The 25,021-nt window shown below is 38.4% G+C and overlaps 1 protein-coding gene across 2 annotated transcripts in view; it reads right to left on the bottom strand.

Annotated features, from left to right (window-relative positions):
* LOC122769593 (ADP-ribosylation factor-like protein 15) overlaps positions 1-25,021 on the bottom strand; it is a 92,446-nt gene that overhangs the window by 66,229 nt on the left and 1,196 nt on the right. Inside the window, exon 1 of one of the 2 annotated variants that reach the window (XM_044026236.1) lies at positions 17,991-18,160. The exons of the other annotated variant lie outside the window; for it this stretch is intronic. Within the exon in view, the coding sequence (XP_043882171.1) occupies positions 17,991-18,044 (54 nt within the window). The 5' untranslated portion in view covers positions 18,045-18,160. Of the gene's footprint in view, positions 1-17,990; positions 18,161-25,021 lie in introns of those variants that run through there. 2 annotated transcript variants of the gene reach the window in all.

Here is a 25,021-nt window from a genome sequence, read left to right as displayed (position 1 = left end):
TAAACAATACAATGTATCTAGTTTTAATGAAATGACAGTACAGTACTTTATCAGTCAAGGTGAATCCTCGTCAAAAATTCCTGTACAGTAAAAAACTTTCATTAAATGTCAAGTGATAATGAAATACAATATACAGTGGCCAAAAGTATCGCTGCCAAACATGACCTCTTTTTTGTTACTTAGTCCTAATGTGAGCATAAACGAGCATTATATCCAATTGTATCTTCTTTTTTCTGTAACTGGCACCATGTTAAGCCACCAATGCATACTATACTAATATCAAATCCCAACAGTTTATAGCCACACAAATACAAAAATGTTGTGGCAACATATGGATGAAAACTTTCATGGGCACAATTTATTAAAAAGAAAATTTTAATTGCCCAATTCAGTGTAATTAATTTTGAAAAACAATTCCATCTAGAGGCCGTGTACTGATTATCACTAAGACTCACTGATGTAGGCCAACCTTCACACACCTTTAAGTAAAAGGGCATTATCTGGACATTCTTTGGAAGGTTTTGAATTGTCCACAACCTTCTCCCTCTGAGGCTTTAATTATTAGGAATTATGATTGCTCAAATCCAACATTTCCCCGATTTTAGTATGCAGTGCTTTATTTAATCCGATTCCTAAGAGAGTGTTCCCCTTAATCTTTCACACTGTCTTTAATTGAAGTTTGAAAACACACAGATTATCTTTTGAGTTAGTATCCTTCTTTTGAGGGGGAAAGAACATGTTCCCGCTCTCAACAAGCAGGACAAAAGTTCACCTGAGGAGAACCTGGGACAGATCCAAGAGCTCTGGTGGGTTCAGCCAGCACTTCACAGGCTCCATGTTTGTCCCATTCAAAGGGACCTTCAAATGTGCTGTAGTTAAGTCTGGGGTTTAACAATGTTTCCCTACATTTTGTCAAGTATATTTCTAAGAAATGTACATCAGTTCATATTCTTTGTGACCTCTACACTACGCCCCCCTAAAAACATTCCGTATTTTAAATGACCTAAGAAGCAGAAAAGGAAGCAAAAGACAGAAAAGAAATACTAAGAGTGCTCGCTTATATCATGGGCAAGGGATGAAGTAGGTTTGTTGGGTTTGATATTGATAGAAGAAATATAATCCAAACAGTGGGTACTCCCGACATGCTGAGGAGGCCGAGGGGCCACAGTCCCCCAAGTTCGCACCCATTTATCTGTCTGGAGTATACCTTGGAGCTACTGTGTGTTTCACGACATTTACTGGAAAAGTACATTAGGTAGAGAAAGAGGGGGACAGCATTAAGTGGCCCACCCACAGAACTGTTTTCATGTTACCCCCTTTTGTCAAAGAAAGCAAGAGGCTGAGGTGGTGGCAAGGCAGCTGCATTCATAGACAGAAGACACCTTTGCTCCATGGGATATCCGGAGGGTAGATAAGGGGCCATGCAATTGAGGGGTAAAGGGGTACCACTGGGTGCCATTACGGTATATAAATCTTGTAATTGGGAAGGGTGATTAGCTTGGCCGCATTAGCATACTGTGGCGGCGAAAACTTTGGTTTCCTGGGCAAAGTGTAGGGCAAAAAGATGTTTTTCCGCACCCATATAGAGGATCAAAGCTTGAGGGGCCCCCTTTTGAAGGCCCTCAAACCAGTGTGCAAGAACCAAGGGGGGTGGGGGGCGCCCCATCTCATAGACATAAAAAGGGTGGGTGGATAGGGAGGGTACTTGCCCCACTTACATCAGTTATAGTATATAATCATACAGCATCATTCTATCGATGACAAACTCCATTTTTGATTAAAAAGAGTCTTTGGGCCCCCATTCTTCCTTAAACAAGTGTGGGAAAGTTTCAAGCTTTAGGACATTGTCCTTAAATATGAAAGACCCATTCCCATCAACTATCGCTAGGCCCCTTTGAGACAAAAAAAAAACCTGATGGGGACCAACTGAACAATAAATCTGTTTTTTTATACATTGAGCAGTAGCCGAGAATTAGGTTGATGAGTGTGGGTAGGGGGTGGGAAGATTGGAAAGGCCTTTTCAATGCAAACAGATTCACAATGATCATTCATAACATCCCCAATGACCTCGTTGAACACGGTAAAGTGTGTGGAATATAAGGAAGGGGGGAAAAAAGCTTCTTTTGGCTGTCTGTGGCAAACTATATGGAGAGAGTGAATCCCTCAACTTTACACTGGTAGATATGACTCTGGAGGCTTTTAAGCTCGACAAAATGGAAAAGCCATTAGCAGTCAATGATTATCAGTGACGCCAAAAGGAGAACAGTGGCATTTTCACAAAGGGAAGTGTCGTGACTTTTGAGTATTGATAGACATTAAGGGAGCACCAAGTGGTCTCCGAAGCATAATAAGCAATTAGTCATAACAGGTTAAAGACGTCTGGCTTCTGGAGAAATCACAAAAACAAAATGTTGTGATGTTTGACAGCTTTGTACAACAGATGGTGTTTGTCTTCTCATTGCAATCCAAAGTCCTCTAGTGACTAAACATACTGGAAATGACATATTGGCTACTCTTTTTTTCTATATTATTTTCCATAATATTTTACTGCTAATTTGGATGACATACAATTACATTTAGATGAAACGTTACATGTGTGCAACAGCTAGCGTTTCCCCTCCAGGTCAGGAAGACCTTAATGTCCTGCATCCAGATTAACGGTGTCCATGTTGAGCCAGATTCCATTTCATGCCTGGCACCAAAATGCCTCTAAAAAGCATCAGAGCAGACTGCCTTCATTTAAAAGTAGATAGAGTAGTAGTTGAGTAGTTTTTCAACAGCACATGCATTTATTTACAAGGACGTATAAGGGGATCACAGCCATATGCTAAGTGGTCAGAAGCACTGTTAGCCTTTGCTTAATTCCTTGTATTTAATGCGGGGTTGGTGCCACCATCCTCTATTAATAGATTTAGACAGGCAAGCCAAATATAATCTGTTCCCCACAGACAACACAATCTATAGCATGTAAGTCAGGAGTACAATTAAATGCTATAGGCCTACATTTAAAACATGGTGCAGGGTCCATATATTATGAATGTTCTTTTGACAAATATTGATAACAATATTGGTATTGTTGGTACACATTACTTAAATAACTTAAATACTGTAATAAATAAATGTGTAATTCAAGCCAATACAACTCAGCTCATCAAAGTAGTGTACCACAGAGAAGACCAAGTGACCGGGCAAATTCTGTAGAACAAAAGCTAATAATGAGGGATTAGACACCAAAGCCAAATATCTGGTAGCATTTCAGCTCTGGGAAATCATAGGTCGTTCTGTGCCATAACCTCTTCCAATGAGCATGAATCTTTGAAACTTTGGGAGCGTTTCGGCGCGTTTGTCGGAAGTTAACCAGACACATTGTTTTAACCTTTGCTGGAGGAGCTTCTGTCTCATTCCCAGGGGCTGGCTGTGTAAAAGGGTCAATGACTTCAATAGGCCTTCATTAAGCACAGTTAGTGTCAACAGTTAATTATGTAAATTAGAAGACCCCTCGTGTGTTTTGTGGGTCCTTGGCCTCCCGCTTTTATCGCAATATCCCATACACATAAAGTACCACTCCACAGCTCACACACACACACACACACACTATATAGCACATACATTCACATGGACAGATGCTACGCCTTACAAACATAACTTATCCTCCTCACTCATTTCTTGTCAGGAATCAAAAATGGAGTGTTACAGTGCCAAAACATAAATGGAGGCCAATGAGGCCCCTGAGATCTCCAGGGGCTTTTTCTTGCCATCAAAGAACCTCCGGAAGGTTCTTGCTGCGTGGAGTTGAAAGCCCACCAAGTTCTCCTCATCAAGACCAGAGAGTGGGAGGCATCGGTGCCCCCTCAAAAACAAAATGGAGAAAGAAAAAAAAAAAACTCTGCATCAAAACAGTCAATTAGGCAAAAATGCATGACAGCCAAATTCAAGCATTGTTTCTGTGATGATAATGACAGGCTTTTCGCTGCTCTGCCTATTCCACACATTTGATGTGTGCGGCCCCCTGATTTCCAAAGGCTGCAAAGCCATCGGTAATTAATAATCACACGCTTTGGGCCCCTTCGTTGTGACTGGCGGATTCTTTGTAGGGCCAGCCTCGGAACCCCAAATACACTTTCACCTACCCTTTCTCACCCACTACTTTTCATACTGCTCCCTCGTAAATGCCTTTGTTGTCATGCGATGTTTACATCAGGTACATGCCTTATCCTTCACTTTCAGCTGTGCCCACTCAACCCTCCTAAACTTGTTCACCTCCCACTAACTACGGAGAGGCAGAGTTGTTGGAGCGTTGGTGGAATGGCGGACACAGTGAAAACTAATCAAACAACACCCTGAATACTGTTTACACATCGCTTTAGCTTTTGAACTGCTTCCTTGTTAGTCTTTTTCTTAGGTATTTTTCCTGCAACAAGCTGCTCAAAAACAACTCTTTCAAAGTGCTTATGTAATAGTAAATTAGAACCAGATTGTGATCTTCATGAGTCCAAGCCTACCTCAGTTAAGCTCTAATATCAAAATTAGTGAAGATGATGCCTGCATTTTCACTGGGACTATCCAGTGACATGCTTACACAGCCAAATCAAATAAATGCAAAATATGTGCTTGGTCTAATATCCAGGTGATATATATGGCATATTTACATGATACAGGCATGCGCCGAGGACTGTGCTTTGGTCAGGAGACAGCAAGGGTCAGTGCGGTTCATCTGCTCCTAACTGACCTGTAATGTGTGTATGCAGAGCAGTCGTAAAGTATTAGGACAAAAAAAAGGTTGCTCATCATTTTTTTTGGCTGAGGAATCCAGCACATTGGTTTACAAATAAAACAGCAACTATTAGTTTATGATGTGAATGGTGTACAGATGTTTATACACAGTCCATATTTTACGGACAGTGATAATCAAAGATCAAATAAGGCGTCCACAGAGTGAGTATTAATTTGTTTGCAGACAAAGTGGAACACACATGATTGGCCAAGTCTTTGCTTGTCCTTAAGTCCTTGCTGACATGAAAAAAAAACAAAAAAGTGATCATATGGTAAAAAGCTCTTATAAAAACTCCCAAGTGAAGACGGCTGCAAAACAGGCTCTGAAGATCATCACCAGGGAGGAAAACGCATGATCCATTACCAAAATGTTGAACCTGATGATTTTATTTTCTGTTAACTCAAATATTTTTTTTTATCAGTTTTAGAATTTGGGGTATGTATGAACAGGGCTATGATTCATTCACTAAGTTACCAGTAAAAACCATTTCAATTGTTGCTGAAAGTCAGCACTTTAACCATAAAGTCTGTTTCATTTCAAATCCAATGTGCTTATGTACAAAGCCAGCACCACAAAACATGTGCCACTGACTGTCCTAATACTTTCTGACTGCACTCAACATGTGTGCGAAAGATGGTGAAGATAGAAAAGGCTATGGACTGAATCAGGAAAATGAGTGTGTAGGCTACCACAATACAAACTGCACAAACTAAATCCCACACAGGGAGTTTTGACTAAAGCCAATGGACTCCACATGTTTTTTCCAACTTCAAAAGGGGACAAAATCATATCACATTGAAAAAAACATCATCCGTCTTTACAGGGACAATCTTAGAACTCAAAATAAGTATACAAATACAACTTAGAAATGTCATTGACGACATCACGACAGCTAATAATCTAATTTCTACAATAACAAAAAGACAATAAGGAGTAAAATGTAAGTATCAGAAGCCATTCAGACTATGATATTCATGTTAACTTTTCCGTTTTCTCTGTATTATCCTGACACCTTCTGGGTGACGAAACCATCTTAAAAAAAGTCTCTTAAACTTGAATACTTCGCAGTACGGTGAAACAACATTGCCAAGTGTCAACCACAGATATTTTGCTGAGCTGCGGACCACACAGGCCTAAAGTAGACAGTGTGGTAAATAAACAATATGCAAGTGCTGACATAGTTGATGACTGTGAATGTTGCCCATTATGACATAATTATGCAAACAATTATTGTGCAACTACCCCTTGTAAATGACAAAATAAATAATTACATAAAGACAAACAGTGAGTGCAATATGATACTCTGCAGTGATCCCTTAAGTTCTGAAACGAGACCTCATGTTACTCTTGCCAGACGAAGAGATGGACACCAGACAAATAAGAGAACATGCGCGCACACACACAAAGTAAAAGCCAAGGCTGATGGACAGATGTTGTGTGTATGCCAGTATTGCGCAAAGTTGCTTTCATAAATGACTGCACGCAGAGGGAAACGTTTACTTAGTGGAGGACAGGAAAGGACAGGCAAAGGCCAACTGTGCCATGATCCATCACAGGCCTACCTATGACACTGTACAGCACAACCTGATTCAGAGGTAGCCTAAGCCCTTCCTGAGGCCTGCTGACCCACAGGGAGCATCTACCCTACCTGTTATTATTTGCATGTGAGAAAGTACCACAGACATGAACTTGAAAGAAAAACCTGAAGTTCAACTGAGTGGGTCTTTTTTTTCTTTTTTTTGTTCTGAAAAGTGTTGATTTTATATTGCAGAGGATAAATTATCTTTAACTCCAATTCAGCCTCGACAATATTGTCCGCATAAAACACTTCTGCTTTGTGAAATCCCCATTTAAAGTCATTTTGCGGGGGGAATCAAAACACAAAAGGAGAGAGCAAAATACCTACAAGCCATGTTCTTGGCTTCTTTCACTTTAATTTTAAAAGAGTGAAAGTGATTGCAAATGACACCAACACGAGAGCAGAGAACAGCGTAGTCTCATCAGATAAAACTCTTTCAAACTGAATACTTTGACATGGCAATTACATTCTGCCTTAACCATAAAAAAAAAACAACACTTGTGATTTGCCCATAACTAAAAAGTGGATCATTAGGATCATGACTGTTAATCAAAACAACAATCATTTAAGGACGGAATATATTTTTCAAAACATTAAAAAGGTATATCCTTTACTGGGCCGCGTGAACACAATTTAACCTCTGAATACAATAGGATATTATGTGCATAGTAAGCCTTGTACTCATTTAACATTTGATCTTCATCTAATACCACAAATACATCCAAAACCTACATTCTTAGCAAGTTTAATTCATGGCCATGTGTATTGTTAGATAAATGTCATGCGTGACGCATCTCTCACAGAAATATGTTTCAGGGAACAGCTTTACCACAACCTTCTGTAAGAAATTAGCTGCTGAGCTGATGAGCTGATCTGTAACTCTATGGCTCCCCCTAGAGGACACAGATGAGAATGTTGTAGACTTGACATGTTGCCACAGAGAAGCACCTTTTGATTCCATTTGCATCAGTTTGTCTTGAAAATTATATGAACCTGAATGGCGCCGCTTAAGTTTCACACTAGCTGTGGGTTCCGATTGAAATGATTTCATAATAAATGTTTAATATAACTTCTCAAATGTGAACAATTCCCGTTTTTCTCAGCAACCTGAAGCAACCGCTTGTTTTTCCCTTTAAAACATCTGTAAAACAACAGACCAAAAGACAGACAATGAATTTCAATTAAATTCAAAAGTAAATAATTAATTCATTAGTCAGAGTTAGAATATTAGTTAACACAGTGTTAAAACAACTCGGGAATTTCTCCACTTGCATACAGGTGAGGTAAACGCTCTGAAAACCTGGAAGTCTTATTTCAACAGATGCAGTCTATGACAATAATTACTTTAACTGTCACAGCCTGTCACAATCTAGTTTCTCGACTTAAGTTTCATAATGAGCCAAAGCATTTTTATAGTCTCATCCTGCTGCTTTCATTTGTGTCTTTTTTCAACTTTGATTTAAAACAAATACCAGTGAGATGAGGAACAGATCACAAACAGATTACTAGAATTCTTACAACAGGCACCCCTTTTATACTGGTCCAAGATACACTTTTAATGACTTCTTTCAACTAAAAAAACTTTGTCTTCCTTTAAATCTTAAATACCTTGTGGTCGCCCGACTTGATGACTCTAACTTGTAAAAGTGACAACATTAAAGAACAATTCACAAACAATGCTCTAAAGTATTAAGACAATTAAGACTTGTCAGTGTTAATGCTTTGTAACTGTGGGACTAGTTTACAACAAAGGTTACGTCATTCAGTAAAGGTCGAGCAACAATATCAGTTTCTTCAATCATAATCTAGCAGGTTCAGTATATAATCACCATAATGCTAATACACTGCACAAACACACTTCATGTGAGGAAATATTTCTGTTTTTAAAAATTATGTGTAGATTTCTGCTTATGAAAAAAAGGCTAAAACCACAATTTACAGGTTTATTTAAGTTTCAATAAAAAGCATCCATCTTAAATCATCTGACGTTTATTCTGATAATTATCTTGTCGTATGCAATGCCCTTTGTCCAGGGCCATCTGAAGTGAGATATGAAAACAATTTAACTTCAACAGTTCTTTTTTCAGTTCTCTCAGTGTCTGTTAAATGACAACAGAGGGCGCCATCACACTTTCTTTAAATCAGGCGGCCACCCATTTGTAAAGCAGCGATGCTTTGTCACCTTATAGGCACAAGACACAATGCAAACAGAGATGATCCCTTGTGATGTGCTTATATGGCTTCACAAGTCATTCGGGGGAAGTGCTTCCGCAGGAGTTGAGGACCAACCACTGTGCTACTCGACTCCCAGAGACACTCTAATGTTTCCACAAGACAAAAATGGGAATTAAGAGTATAAGGACAATTCATTAACACATCATGTTCTCTTTTTTTTTTCTTTTGTTGAACAATAATCCCTATTTACATGACATGTATTTGTGAAAAATATTATACTAAAAGCATAAATTAAAAAAAAAAAAAAAAGCAGCATAATAATATCCATTTGGCCTAACTGGGCCAGACAGGAAACACCATGTTGTGCTTTTTTTTGACAAAAAAATAAATGAAATGTAGGTCAGGCTGAAACAACAACCATGAGGTAGCAAAGGCAGAGAAAGAAAGAATCACTTGCACTTGGAACATCTAAATACCTCTTAGATTTTGGTCAGTGGATGACAAAATTGTGGCAACTTGAGATCAGTGGTTAGATCTCTAGAACTCTAGGACTCACACCCAAACACCCCCACCCAACTCACATGTAACACAGTAATATGAAGGTATATGGATCTTGTACTGTTTATGTTAAAACTAACAAACTATAGGAATATGAACAAAACAGATGTCTTTAAGAAGATATAATAAAATAAAATTACAGTGGGTGAAGAAGCACAGTTTAAAAAAAATGCTAGCAATTCTAACCTACACATATGGGAACACAGGGAATTTGTAGTTATTTTTTGACTGTTGACTATCTTGGTTGTTAATTTTGTATTCAAGTGCTGATGTGCTGATGCTTGATGTATACTAACTTTTCCTTGATAAATTAAAAGAGAATGACAATCTTGTGCCTATTTTAAACTAACTACAAACTTAATTTGATATTATATAACTACTTATTTCACAGCTCAGTGCTAAAGACACTTTGGCATCGTCCTTGCAGACCCAGACAAAAAAACATATGATTGAGTTTACAGGACAGGAGTAAAAATATCTTGACATAAATGCAGTGTTTATTTTAATTTAAATCATAATTAAACAGTCACAGATTTTGTTTAATTTTCAAATGACTGCACACATCTACAGTGTGGCCGCCCCATGTCACTTTTCGTCACACTTCCTCCACATGTGGATAAAAACATAAAAATATCTGCACTCACTGAATAAAAGTGAAAGAGGAAACCCCTTTGAGTGATTGGGTCTGTGTCTGATCCCCTGTTGTCAAAGAGGATTTAATCTGCAGGCAAATAAGCACACAGTGGGTACACACAGCACTGTATCGTGTTTTCATCTAATGGACTTTTAACACGTTAACCATCATTTCAAAAGTTCCCCGTGACCTGATTTGGGCACAGCAGTGACTTGTCTAACTGTGTGTTGAAAGAAGAGGGACACTTATTTTATGCTGCTGCAAAATAGAGCTGTCAGAAATGGTAACTGGAGCATGATTTGCATCAGCTCCTCGTAATTATTAGAAATCCCTGGGAGATTGTGAGTCTCTGTGCTGTGAATAGGCAGTGGTAACACATAAGGTAGAGTGCAATGTTTGCCCTAAGTCTCCATCTGAATGTTTTTTTTTGTTTTGTGTTTTTTTTAACCAAACCAACATAGAATGACAAGTTTCTGTTCCTGTGTTGTGAGATACCTAAATAACCTAAAATACTTTGCAGCCATCCAGCAAGAGCTGATTTACCTCAGAAACACACACACATTGATCTGTGACTTAACTCAAGTGGGAAAAAGCATTTAGTTTTCATAAAGTGTTAATCCTTTATAATGTTAAAATGCATGAACAGGATTTTATCATGTTCCATTTACCTATCAAATTCTATTTTATTTTGAAAGGACGACCAACCGACCGACAGTTGACACTTTCACAAACCAGTGTCATTTAACATTACTATAATTTGAATTTCCTTATTACTCAATTTCCTTCTTGTGTCATGGAGAGAATTTGAACAACAAAAGTGAAGGAGCGTCTGATAAGATGCCAGCAGTTACCAAGAGTGAAAGTATTTTCAATATAATTATTTACAGTGGCAGGTCATAAGTGTCTTTAGAGGGATACAAATCTGACATGTTGTGGAACATACGATATTTTTGCAAAGAAAAGCAAAGGGGGAAAGAGAATGTATAACTGTGTGTAATAACTGCGATGGTTGAAGCTGTCAATAACAGCCTTCTCTATACATTACCAAACAAATTCAACATTTCACTGTTTCAAGCAGTTGAATAGCAGAATGATTATGAAGAGTCTAAAAGAAGAACAGTTTCTTGTGTAGATGGAGTCTATTTAGAAAAATCTGAATTCACCAGAGTGACTAATGTAAACAGTGTTGTTGGGTCTGTTATGATTATATATAATATATATACACACAATATATATATATATATATATATATTATTGAGTTTATAGATGATTGTCCTTCACAAAGCAGAGACACTTGAAGGCTGTTTTTTTTTTTATCACCCACCATCTGAGACATGTGTGTGCATGATGACATCACAAGTACTTTGAGAAGGAGAGGCTTAATGTCCAGCAATTAAACATCTGAAAATGTATCTCAACATCAAAGATGGGCAGATGTATTTTTTAAAACCTCTTAAAACCCCAAGTCAATTTATTTAATAGTAGAGAGATCCAATTTGCCAAACATTTTTTTCAAAGCAGAGCATTTAAAAGGTCATAAAATGTCTGAGGGCTCCATCTAATTTGCTTCCCTCAAGCAGTGATGCAGAGATAAAGAGATGATATTTTTTTTCTTTTCAGTCTGTCTGGCATGGAACAGGCATGGAATAATCCATTATATCAAGATATTCAATATATAGTATTTTGACAAGTCATTGACGCTTCAGTATTTCAAAGCAATCAATGTGGCAGTTTTTAGACCGAGTTAGGACAAGATATAGAAGGTATAAAAACTCATCAAAAGGGAACTGGACTTATTGGTCCGACTTTTCAGATAAGTGGTTTGCTGCCATTGAGTCTGGGTGCCTGAAAAAAAAATCTAATTTTAAATCTGATCTTTGCCTCAACTTTGGCACCCTTACACAATAAACCACATCCTACGGCCAAATTTTGTGCGTCATGTCATGTGTTGGATTATATTAGGTATTCACTCACAACAGACAAGTGAAACACTATACGGCTTTTAAATTTAGGTCTGCTGGTTAAACGTCCATTTTGTAAATTATGGTCCCATTTATAGTCAAATAGACCATAAATCATGACATGTACTGGGATACTGTGATTGACAGCTAGTACGAAAATGTCCCAGTTTTGGGATAAATAAAAGACGCCAATCTATGCAACTATCCATCCGTCAAAATTGTTCATCATGCATCAATCCAACAAATATACAACCAAGATGTGGCTTCAGTTGTACTGATTGTTTTTTCTTTTTAATTTAACCTTTATTTAACCAGAAAAAAGACCCATTGAGATCAAGATCTCTTTTACAAGGGTGACCTGGCCAAGGAAAGCAGCAGCACATGTCATAGTTAATAAAAACAGGGTGATACCAGATACGAAAAAAACATTGCAAGGTGCAAGTAAATAGACAAATAAAGCTTTTTTATCCATTTCGGTCCGAACACAGGGAGCAAGCAGGTACAAAATGCAATTGGAACATAAGGCAAAATGGCTTTTTGTTCTCTGAAGAAAAGTGCCATAACCAGGAACCAAGCCAAGAAGAGCCTTATAAACCAGAGTCTTCTAGTGAGTGTAGCATCTTACCTTCAAGGAAGGCATGGAAGAGATCATAAACAACTGCATATAGAAATTCACAAAATGTTCTTTAACTTAATTGGTGTGACTACTAATAAATGCAATTGGAAAGGATGTGGTGCTAAAAGAAGTCTTGTCCTGGTTCCTGGTATACGTGGCACACAAACCCCAGAGGTGGTGTCACCCCTGCTTTATCAGCCAATACATCTCCAGCAGGAAGCTATTCTTTGTTGTTCACAAATTCCTTCCTAAAATGTCCTTGACACAACAAAACAAACCACTGAGGATGGGCTCTATGCCCAAGCATCATCCCAACAGGCCGTGTGGTTATTTGGAAGTGTGGGATATTTGTGGCCCAGGATGGGGCAAAGGCTGCTCCCATCCTGCTTTTCAAAAAAACGGAAGCATATTACAAATGTACGTTGTTTACACAGTGTGAGAAAAGGGATGTATTTGCAAAGCTGCAAAAACCTGTCAGTGACTCATTTTACATTACACAAACACACTTTTCAGGTTAATGTGCCTTAAGGGTTTAAAAAATACATTAAACACATTATTGTACTTAATTCCACCTTAGCTCAAAAAAGCTTTAGGAGACCATTTGAAATATATAAAAAAAAACACATGCAGAATTGTTGTGCTGTACACTTTACTTAATGAATAACAAATGTAGTTGTTCCAGAAACAACAGATGGAGCATTTCTACATTTCTAGTTCATGTTAGAGATAAGGTTTTAAAAAGAGGAGTAGACTACACACAAAGCCTTAAGTATCTCAAGTTGAGATACTTGTTGAGAAAGCTAAAAATACCTCTTCCTGAAAATGGGCTGCCCTTTTTTCTCTGCCAACAAACATTTCAGAGGTAGTTGTTGGGATTTCCCCTGGAAAGTGCTGATAGAATTTCTTATTCAGACCAACACCAAACATTACAAGTGGCATATTCCTACTTCTACAGTTTAAGGAGAAACAAAATTCCAAAAAGATGGTCTCTAAAGATAATTTCTAAGTGTTATTTTATTACACATTCTAACGTGTATGACAAAAACCCTTGGGTATGGATTTTCCCTAGTTAGTTAAATTAGTCACTTGGGATAATTTTTATTAATTAAACACAGCACATTAGCGTATGTGTGCATGTGTGTGAAAGGGTAACAGGAGAAGGCAGTTACTCACAGCTGATAAGTGAAGACAAACATGCTACCAGTGGTAACAAGAAGAGAAAGCTCTGGAGTGACAGAGCATGGATATCCAGAAGACAAAAAACAAAATCACATCAATCAGGTGTCAAATATAGCCCATGTCAAATGATACAGAGGCAATCATGTTGAAGAAAAAAGAAAAGGCTGCAGTTCTATTTTGGACTCCACATAAACATTACATGTGAATAACACAGCACAGCAATTACTGTATTTTTGTAACAACGATGTTTTGATTCAAAATAATTTTTGGCTTCTGTTACTTGATTGAAGGTAAATGATATGTTGTCATTAGACCAGAGACATTTACATATTTGGTATAATGCTCATTCATTTCATTTTCCTGAAGTAAACAGGATACAGGTGTTACCACTGTGGTGGCAGCTGTAAGACACATACATCTACAATCACTACTACTACTTATATCTGTAAAAGCTACATATTTTTGTAATTATTGCAATAATGAAGTATTTATATTGAGCCATTCATTATTTATGTGAATGGACAAAATATACAGCACAATACACCACAATCTGCAGCCTCCAGGAAGGTCATAGTTGAAACTACTCAAAACCTGAACTTTAATGCTTGTGGGACCTATTAGAGGACACCGTTTTCATTTCCAAAATGTAAAAGTACGTATTTAAATAAAATTATAGAAAACAACTTCAAAACTTTGATCAACCTAATCTCATATTTCAGCTCTGAAATCCAATGATTTTATTTTTAAGTGCTCCATGGAGGTACTGTAGCAGCATCAGTGTGGGTTCAGTCCAGTGTGCATTTTAACTACAATGTGGCCATTCTCACCAGACACACTCTGTTGGGTTTCTTTCCAGATTAGGCATTAAACAGCCTTGACACTCTTGTTCTAAACGCTGTGGCCTGGGCCTGGGGCATACAGCAAGCAAACCAATGCAGCAGCCATTTTCCACCCCATTAATAACATAATCAGGTGACCACAAAGTGCTTAATACGACCACTTAGACCCTTAAAGGTTAAGGCAACATGCAAAGACATGGTCTTAAGAGCAGTAGCTATGGAGCCCAATGCCCATGGCACAAGGTCCATTATACTAATGTCCCGTGGCACCTGCTGCTCCCAGAAACTTAAACAAAATCGAGGTCAACGTTTGAATTAAAATTATAACCTTGTGTTATGAATAAAAATGTACATAAAGTCAGCAAAAACTCTGACATGCTTATACTATTCTTCTGAATATTCTTGTGAGACTGTTTACTTCATAGGCTTGGGTTTGCATTTATAGTTTATTGTCATATTTTCCACAATGATAACCTTATGACCACTACTGGTTTGTTGAACACTGACCACAACATATTAGATTACTCACGGTATCTGGATTTGCCTTTGTTTTATTCTTTGTGATGGTTGGTGTGGTTTGTGGTTAGCTGGAAGTTTTCTAGTTATTCTCAACAATTGCTAACAGAAACTTGAAGTAGCCAACACTAGCTCTCCAAGCAACTACTGTGAAGCCAGTGTGTGATCAATCAATCAATCGATCAATCACCTGCTGAATGTGTGTACCTCTCATCTCATTATCACTGTGGTTAATGTAGTATTCTAAAAGAAATAGTCATCATTATGAAGGCAGCATGCAGATTAAGCCAGTATACTTACTGGCATAGCAAGAATATAAAAACAGGCTAATTGGCTTTAAATTTGCCTAACCTCTGCTTCTGAGATTATAAAGATGGAATGTGGCTCCATTAGGCGATTGAACCAGAAGATAAAAGAGAGTGGGCAAACCTCAATTTATGTTTGAAAGAAACATTGATTTAAACTAACTCCTAGGCTTTCTCTGCAACTGTTATATAGACAGCACTAAGACTACAACTATACAGATTGATAGAGAGCATAATACAAGCTGGCTCTTCTGTTATTTTTGGTGTACACAGTGACTGACTTCACAAAGAACAATCAACAGGAACATGGGAGAATCCAAAGTGTCAATCCAAGTGGGAGTTTTTGATGGAGCGTAGGGATAAAGATAAGATGAAACAACAAAGCAAAGATATAAATCTGGTATAAAATGATGGAGTAAATTAATTGTAATGCTTGTGTTCATGTTTTTTTTTTTTCTTTTTCATATTTTTATATGGTTAAACATTTGTATTACATACATTATTCATTGTATGGGCATGAATTGACAACAAATTCACCTTTTTGTCATATATAGTTAGTTTAGTTTATGTAGTTAGTTTTTTAAGTTTTTGAATGTGTTTACAGATGATAATTTGGCTCTGATCTTATGTTAAGGTACAGTAGGCAAAAAACATTTTCGGCATTACTGATCAAATATTTCATTAAAAAAAACATGTAAATCAGAAAGAGCATTACATTGCTGCACCTCCTCTAGTCCCTGTAAACAGCATCACAAATAAAAATGTGGCATGATGAAGGGCTTTAAACAATCAGAGGGCAAATTATTCATAATAGTCCGCAAGACTTGGTACGATTGAGGACTCAGTTGGGGGTTACAACATTCAGCCGGTCAGAGTTTGCTTTCACACTGCACTTCAGTGAAACAAACTAAACCTTTAGAATAACTTCCCCCTCCTCACCTGAGGGGGTGCTGCATCAGTAATTACTGAAGAAGACAAGACAAACAATGAACAAGAAAACTCGCTGATCTGTCGGTTAATGCAGGACAACTTCTGTTTCCACCACATAAGAGCAAAACTTGGAGCTGCATCAAATCCCATCTGTCTTGGGTATTTTTATTTTGTTTTATGCTAACATACATCACACTGCAACAATGGGCTCAGCTATTTCTCCTGGCTATTGTTCTACACCGGCGTATGTTTTGGTTTACCTACAATGCCCTGCGTTGTAGTCCGCTTCCTGCATTTGGTTCACTTGAAGCGAACCGAGACCTACATTTATCGAAGGAACCAGACTTTCCGAGCAAACAAACTAGGGTTAGATTAAAAAGGGCTGGTGTGAATGCAACCTTAGAGTGAGACAGGGTTCTCCTGTTCATCTGTTTCACTACACACTTACACTGAATAAGCATCTTTTCTGATGCTGCAGCACGGTCATAAAGTTTCTATGCTGCAAAGCCTAACAGAGAGTCATTAGCAGATTTCCTCAGGTCATCTTTAACATATAAAATGAGTGTCTCTGTCCGGGCTCATATGATAGGAGGATCTTATGACAAAGAGGTGTAATCCAAAAACATGAGTTTGTAAATAACCTGAAACTCAACAATCCTCCAAGCAACCCTGCCTCTTGCAGCTCTAACTGCTGTCATTTCATGGAAGCATCTATCGTACATGACATGGCATGCTGTGTCCAACTGGTTTATTCATAATACAATATAACTCAAATTTTAAAATGATTCATGCCACAATAGTTCTGGCAACAAAACTGCATTCAGTTTTAATATTGCCCAACCTTCTGACTGATGAACCCGACCTGCACATTGTGATACGGCCAAACACAGGGGATAGTATTGCTTGAATTTTGTGTGAGACACTAGTATGCAGCTTGTGACCAGTACTGCTCTGGGCTGTGCTCACCATGTGTTGTAGCTTTTTACACTCATGGAAAGTGTCAACTACACCTGCCACCATGATCCACAAAATGATTACTGGTTTCTGACACCTATACTGTTCCAATAGAATTCATAGCCTTCTGCTGTATTTCCTATATTTGAATATGTGGCTGAAAAGATGAACCACGGAAGAGATACAGTATAAATACTAAATATATACCATGGATGTCAAGCATAAGCTTAATCTTATTTGAGTGCTCATTCGTAAAAACAACCCACTCTGTTGATTCATTGAAGAAAATTTAACCAGCTAGTCAGGAAATAATGTCAAACCTGACAATATGCAACATGAGTCATCAGCCTTGGTTAAAATACAACAGCTTGAGATGGGGGATTTCATGGCTATATATATTATTCCCTACAAAAACTGCAGATTTACTTGCCACACAACCCCACATGAAATTATTAATAAAATCTCAATATGAACAATTTGTCTGAATTGCATTTCCCTACGTACATTTCACAGGGAAAATTAACATTAATGTTTAGGTGACAACGAGACAAACACAACTTGCTCTGTGTTTAGGACTGCGTGAAACGAAACCACTTACCAGGCCACTTGCATGGAGCTAAGGAATAAGGCGCCATTATCCATCTTTGTTTCTATTTTAAGAGTACCAGCATTTACTCAAACCCTTGTTCTCTGTAGATTTCATTTACATCACAGTGACAATGACCACCTGCTCTACCTTAATATTGTGTTGACACCCACTAGAATCAAGCAAAGCGCACTCTATTCAGTGACTAAGCAACAGGGAAGCAGCAGCCACTGTTGCTTGGTCAGTATCTGTTTCAAAACATAAAAATAAAAGATCAAACCATGGTGAAAATAAGAAAATGAAATCCAGCAAGCTCACATACACAGCACACCACAACCCTGCAGTCTCCAACAAACAGATAGCAGCATGTTTACATGTTCTTACCGTGTAAAGCCCAATCCTGCACAAAGCAAGGGAGAGCTGCATGTGCTCCGACATTGTGCTCACCAACAAGCGTAACCAACGGCAACACACAAGCCAAGCCTCTGGAGTAAGTGAATGGGTGGAGGAGGATCAGTAGTATCCGAGCACAGCAGTGTCAGATCAAAACCACAAGTCCAGTACTTCACCGTCTCAACTGTCAGTACAGAGCTCATCTAAAAGCCATTTAGCTTCAAGTCTGAGCTGAATAAAGAGGTGTGAAAGATTGTCACTGATCAAACCTAGGGGTTTCCTTGTGTTTATGACCTGAATCCATTCAAAGAAAGATAAAACTATTCATAAGGATCAGTGGACGGATACAAGCTAGAGCTTAGTTTGTGAGAATCTCCCTCACCACAGAGATGGAGACTTAGTGACAACTAAGGATACAGCATAAGACTGCAAATTGGATTAGTCACCATTACCAACCCACACACTATTCCCATATAGTACACAAAGCTTCATAAAGCATTTAAGCAATGCTTCCTATGAATGTAGGAGGATGAAGGGATCCACCACTTGAGCTTACAGTGGTCACAAGGATTTCTAACAGCTGTGGGACACTTTGTCAGAAGTCTTTGTGTTCAGGAAGGAGTTTGAGTCATGTTCAAATAACTTGTTTTGGTCAGCTCAGATAACTTTGTAATAGCTACTCCCAAAAGCTGATGACAAACTGCAGAGAGCCCCACTGTAATGCAATAAGACTACTTGACAACCTTTTAGGAAATATACTTTGTATGATTATATCGCCAAAACCAACAACACACACTGGTTCGCTCACTCAAACATGGGGCCCACCTGTCATAAGCTGACAAATCCCACTGGTTTGTTGGATCATGAAAATGTAAATTCCATAAATATATATATAATAATAATAATTCCATAATAACCTTTCAGCAAAATGTGAATACAGCAATTGGATTGCTTTCTGCCAACTGCTTGGACTTAGACTTCAAGCTCAGGACAGAGAGCCACAATCCCCAAAGATACCTTTTTTAACAACCTAGTTTTCCAAGTGATCCCGTCTATAGCAGCTTTAACCATTATCCACACAAATGTATTGTGTAGTTTTTCAAAGAAATCAAGTTTGAACGACACACTATTCCTTGCAATATTCAAATGTGGCAATATTATTTATATTACTCTTGCTGTTGGTCAATTGAGATTGAAATCTCACTGTGCTGCTCGTCTGTGAAACCTCCACAGGAAATGACTTGTAATACAAATATATAAAAAACAGTTGACGAGAGCATGTTTAGAGCAACAGTCCATCAACCAATGCGGATGTCAATATAAAAGGATATCAAAGTGCTTGTGCTTGATCATCGCATTATAAAACCCCATAAATATTATTTTATCTACCACATCAACACTGATGTTGCACGAGCCCATGACTCTGACTCATGAAAACTCTCCACAGACACAAGAGAATCACAGCATTGAGCTAACAATGCTGTGCACACAAAACCTAGCTGATGTGGTGCTGGCATGTTAAACATCAGGGAAACACATTCCAGAATGCTGCTGCGCTCAGAAAAATATTTGACCTTACAGCTGGAGGCTACACAATCCAAATAATAGGATTGGGTTAAAAAAAAAACCTGGCCAACTTGACTGACCACTCCATTTAGTAAGTTCAGCACTAATTCAAGTAAGACAAGTAGATGATTAGCCTCATATTTGTAAAAAATATGCTGTGAGATTTTGATGGCGTATTGACCTCTCACTGAATGTATACTAGCCTTAGAAATCAGTGTTTACTAAATCAGATTTTAGTCACTTCTAAATTAAAATGGGTTGCATCACTTTTACTAGCAGTTGCGTAGAGATTCGTAATTTACACCAGGTGGTGTAAGTCTAGCATAACCTAGCTAACTGCCAGCAGAATGAAACACAGAGAGAGGATGATGGCACTAAGAGGCACAAAGGGGTCCTGAGAGACAGAATCCACCATTTAGACGTGGCCTAATAATCAAAATCCCAAACTTCCTAATTGAGTACTGCTCGGAGCTGAACAGGACTTTTCCTCCATCTTCAAGTTTGCATTTCATTGATATATTTTGCTCAGGGGTCAGTGCAGAGTGTGGTGACGGTGGCTTTATGACAGCATAAGATAGCCAGCGTGTTGTGCTCATTTGATGCGGCTGATGACCACTTGTAGATTGATATGATTTTATTAGCTATGGAATTGCGTATGTTGGTCTGGTGCAACAAAAATGAGTAAACTACTAGCTGCAAACTAGCTAGTAATTCATAAGGCTTAAGTAGTGGTTCAGTAATTACTGTATCCTAAATTTAGTGGAGAGCCAAACTGGTACAACCCCATTCTCCTCAGGATAGGTCATTTGCCTTTTAGAGAGATTGGCTGAAATGTCTAACACAATCAGACAGGTGACAAAACAGAGCAAATAAGTTACACTGGCTTTGTATCCTGTGGTAGGCCAACAAGCAAAACTCTAACATACGTACGTATGTTTGTCCAAAACAAAGAGCTTGATCGCAATGGCTCTCCTAACCATCATCATTTTTAGCTAACCTACTTATTTTGGTGATGTGTCTTCTTTACAATCTGCACATTTAGGCTTAAATTACTGTCTGGGTACCTACCATTTACCAATTTCCTTTAGACTACGCCAAATAAAAAAATATATTTCAATTTTAAAAACTGTCCAATAGGTATACAGAATATACAGAACAGGTGACTGTAAACCTGTGGTTCAAACTTGGGGAAGAGTTAACCACTTAAAAAAACGTTGAATTATTGGTTTAATCTTGAGAACAACAGATTCCGTTTTTTACATGGTACAATGGAGGGTTGTGGTTTAGGTATTATGTAGGTTAAGTTACACATAATAGCAAAGGTTTAGCCATCAGGCAGAAAAGTTAGAGTTAAAATGTTATTGATTCACAAGAGCAGAATTATCCCAAACGTGTTTGTGTATTTGACATCATGGTAATCAAGCATAAGGCAGATAACAATATGGAAAATCCACTACGTCAATGGGATTACAACAGTGGTTGTATGTCGAAATAACACTCTCATATTCTCTGGTATGAATTTTTAAAATGTATCTATGCAAGAACAGTGTATTTTTCCTCTATTTGATGTCAGCCACTGTTCATACACAGGGTGTTCTGTCTGGTGAAGTCTGCAAGTTCCAAGTATGGGGAGAATTCTGTGCCACTAGACATTATTATTTATATCTGTGGCCCATAATATGTTTATAATAATTGGTTTTGCCTTACTGTCAGGACACAGATGTGCAACACAAAAATTTAATTTTAAGAACTGAATTTGAATCGAGAGAAGAGAAGAGAAAGTAAATACACTTTCAAACCAATAGATTATATTTCAAATGTTTTCAAATGTTTCAAATGTTCAAATTCATATTTCAAATTAGGGCTGGGCGATATATTGAATATACTCGATATATCGCGGCTTGTTGTCTGTGTGATGTAGAAAATGACTATATCGTGAAACTCGAGTATACGTTGTCTCTCCCTCTCACAGAGAGACAAAACAAATGCACCTAGTTATATACGCCAGTCTGTCGTGCGTGCAACGAGAACGTCAGTGATGAGACGTTAAAGCCCACATAGACCGGAAGCTCCAATTAACGCTGCGTTTGTGTGTGTATCTGCGTCATTGCCTCGTTTATGAAACCCTAAAGTTTCAGAAGAAACAGTTCAGCCACTGCTGAGAAAATAGTGTTGTATTGTTTTCCTGGGCTCTGCGAAGCGGATCGGCACTTCCTTAATTTGATGTCGTCATCAAAAATCCTCACCACTCCTCTCACCACCGTAGCGCCTCCTGGTGCGGGCACTAGTCCGGGCACATCCGGTTGCGTACATTCAACCGCAGAAGAAGAAGAACTACTCTTGTTGTAGCTGCTGAGATGCAGAGCATCCACCGTGCCAGAGGGGGAGCTGTGTATCTGAGAGCTGGCCTATCTATTACGTTACTTCCAGGTACCTGGCCAATCACAGGACAGTGGGAAAGCTCTCGTTGGCTGGCCAATCACAACACAGTCCACGTTCTGGGGGTGTGGTTTTGGTCTGAAACAGCACAGCTGACGAGAGCGTCAGTGAGGAGATATTTTGATCGGCTCGTTTGCAGCGATTAGGAGGTTTTTAATCATGAAAACAAGTTGATATATGTAAGTAGACCTCCATAACTAACATATATGTGTGATACAAGCATTCTATGTCACCTTTAACATCAGCTCGTTTGTAGCGACTAGGACGTTTTTTTATAATATAAAGAATTACATTTCAGTTCCTAGTGGCAAAGAATTCTTCCCATATCCAAGAGTTGGTCAGTCTTTACACTTGTAATTTGGCAGGGCTGTACAGTATCATGGCAACAGCTAGCACCAAATTCCTCTGTCAGTGAACCCACATTGTGTGGTCTTTACGAAACACTGCACTGGCCAGGCAGTTTAGTCCTTCATGCTCTAACTCCATGTTGGAACAGAATGCAACACAGCCCAGATTTTTTTGTGTACTACAGTCATAACACTGGCAAGACAAAGTTATTATTACCCAGCAATGTACAATAATTATGTGGCTCCATTCCTCTTTGCCATTAAGGCACAAATCTTTTCACGTTCCTATTGATTCATAAAGAGTAAGAGACATAGATTTTGGGTTTGGTTTTGTGCCCGGTTTCCAGTGTTGCACAGCAGGAAACGAGGCCCTGCGCCCATCGAGTGCCTGACCTCTACGGACAGCCAAGCACTCGGCTCTAACACTCCACATAGTTACAGCTGTGCTTTCAACAGAAAACAGTGTGAAATGGAAAAATCTTCTTTTAATGATGTATGAAAAAATAAATTTTTCCCCAAATTTAGGTATGTTCATATATCAAATATCAGTAAAAAAAAGTATTAGGAGGTTGTGACTTACTGCACTTGTACTTCTTGTATTACAACAAGTGGTCTCACATTATGTAACATGAATGCAAGTAGGGCTGGGGGATGTGACAAGGAAAAGGTTCTTCAAATTTCCAACTTCCAACTACCACATTAAATGTCAGGTACTGCTCCTCATGAGTACCAGTTGCTGAAAAACTGCAAAACAAATATACTTTAAAGTATGCTATACAATGCATGTGTGCATAAAGGCTGCCCTGTCTTTGCAGGAGATGAGAGCTTAGAGTGAAACTGATTTCATTCAGTTCATGTCACATGGTTGCTTTTCTTTAAAAATACCCCATGTGTTCACCATTGGTCGCGACAGCTTTTCCTCCAACAACAAAATAGCTCGTGTAGACTATGAATGTGCCACACCAAGGCACAAAGCCACACTCATAGGTCTGTGTCGACTACAGCACAACCGTTCTGGTGCCAGTTGTAGAATCAGACTTTGTAATTGTGACACAAGATTTAAGTGAAGCGGAGGTTCAAAGTTCCTTTTAGGTCTCACGTCTTGGGAGGCCAATATTATAAACAAACTGATAACACTGGGTGGGCAAGTTCCTCTGCATCTCACACAGTCATTCTGACCCCCACACCCAACCACACATGATAGGACAGCACAATTCTGTATACTTTCTTTTCCTCCTCTGGCTTCATAAACTCCCAGGGAAAGCCTTCATTTACAGCTTCCTTTCTATTGTTGCACAGTTTTAGCAGCACCCATTCCATCCCTACAATGTGGGCAAAGGCCCAAAACCTATAATCTCCCAGGCTAAAGCTGAAGCAGTGTGGGCTGTTATCATAATTTTTAGTCACAGGTATTAAAACTATCATTTTTTTTCTCAACAAATGACCCCCTATGAGATATAAAATCGCCATCTCTCAATATCACGTTTGGCTACGATTACATTACACATTGCTTAATTTCGATTCAACTCATTCATAACTAAATGTGTCTTGCATCGATCATGTGACACACTACATTACTCCACTGTTGTTTGGGCATACTACTGCTCCTTTGCAAATCAATTACCAAAATGCTGAAGGCATGGATTCCAACATGACCATTCTCATTCCTGCCTCGTGGACATGAATCAGATCAAAGACTACTGAAGAAAAAAGTTTAGTTTGAAAATAAACTGTGACCATTAGATTTCAGACATAAATCACATCAATGGAATCAAATCAGATTGTAAATTGTGAATTGAACGTTGTCCTGAAAAAGACTTCTGGTGAAAGCATGTTGGCCTCTTTTAAAGATAATTTAGACAAAGGCTTTTTAAGTACATACTTTTTCATTGTTTGGCTACATTGGAGAGCCTGGGTCACCTTCAGACATAAGGCACTTCACACTTCAACCTGGTTATGTGAACTTGGGCTACGTTTAGATTACTTTTTTTTCAGCGCTGTGTGGAAACAGGAATATGATTGTCGGTTACCATTTTTAGATGTGTGTCACTTCAGACCATGACTCTAAATCAAATATATATCCAATGTGTGGCTATGAACAAGAATTATTATATCAGGATCTGTCCTTCCTCTACCACTTTATCCTCCACACAAGGGTTACAGGGGCGCTGTGCCAATCTCAGCTGACATAGGGCTGAACCTGCAACAGCACTGAACATGCAATAGCATCCATCTCTGAATTCCCATTAAGGGGGATGAATAGAGTTCTTATGATAGCGATCTTATGTTATCTTACCTATCTCCCACATCAATACAAAATATGACATTTTCTGTTGTTAAAGATGATATGCAAAAAGGTATTGTGCATGTTTGTTATTTCTCTGTTCAGTCACTTTGAATGAACAAGTTATGAATTTGAACTGTCGACTAGTACCTCACTATACAATATAATATGCAACATATAGTCCACGATACCAACAATATCACAATACAACAATTCTGTGATAACCACTATATTACAAAAAAATCATATACATCAAGATATCTGTCTGACTGAAGAAAAGAAATGCAGCTGCAAGGTAACAAAGTAGCAATGCCCAGTGAGTGAAACTGCTAGGGCCTGTTTACTTTAGTTTTATTGTTTACATTGTTGTGTTTACTTTAGCATTT

This window comes from Solea senegalensis, linkage group LG5 (genome assembly GCF_019176455.1).
Source record: "Solea senegalensis isolate Sse05_10M linkage group LG5, IFAPA_SoseM_1, whole genome shotgun sequence".
NCBI classification, from domain to species: Eukaryota; Metazoa; Chordata; class Actinopteri; order Pleuronectiformes; family Soleidae; genus Solea; species Solea senegalensis.
Note: the sequence above shows the minus strand (reverse complement) of the source record. Positions and strands in the feature narration are given on the sequence as shown.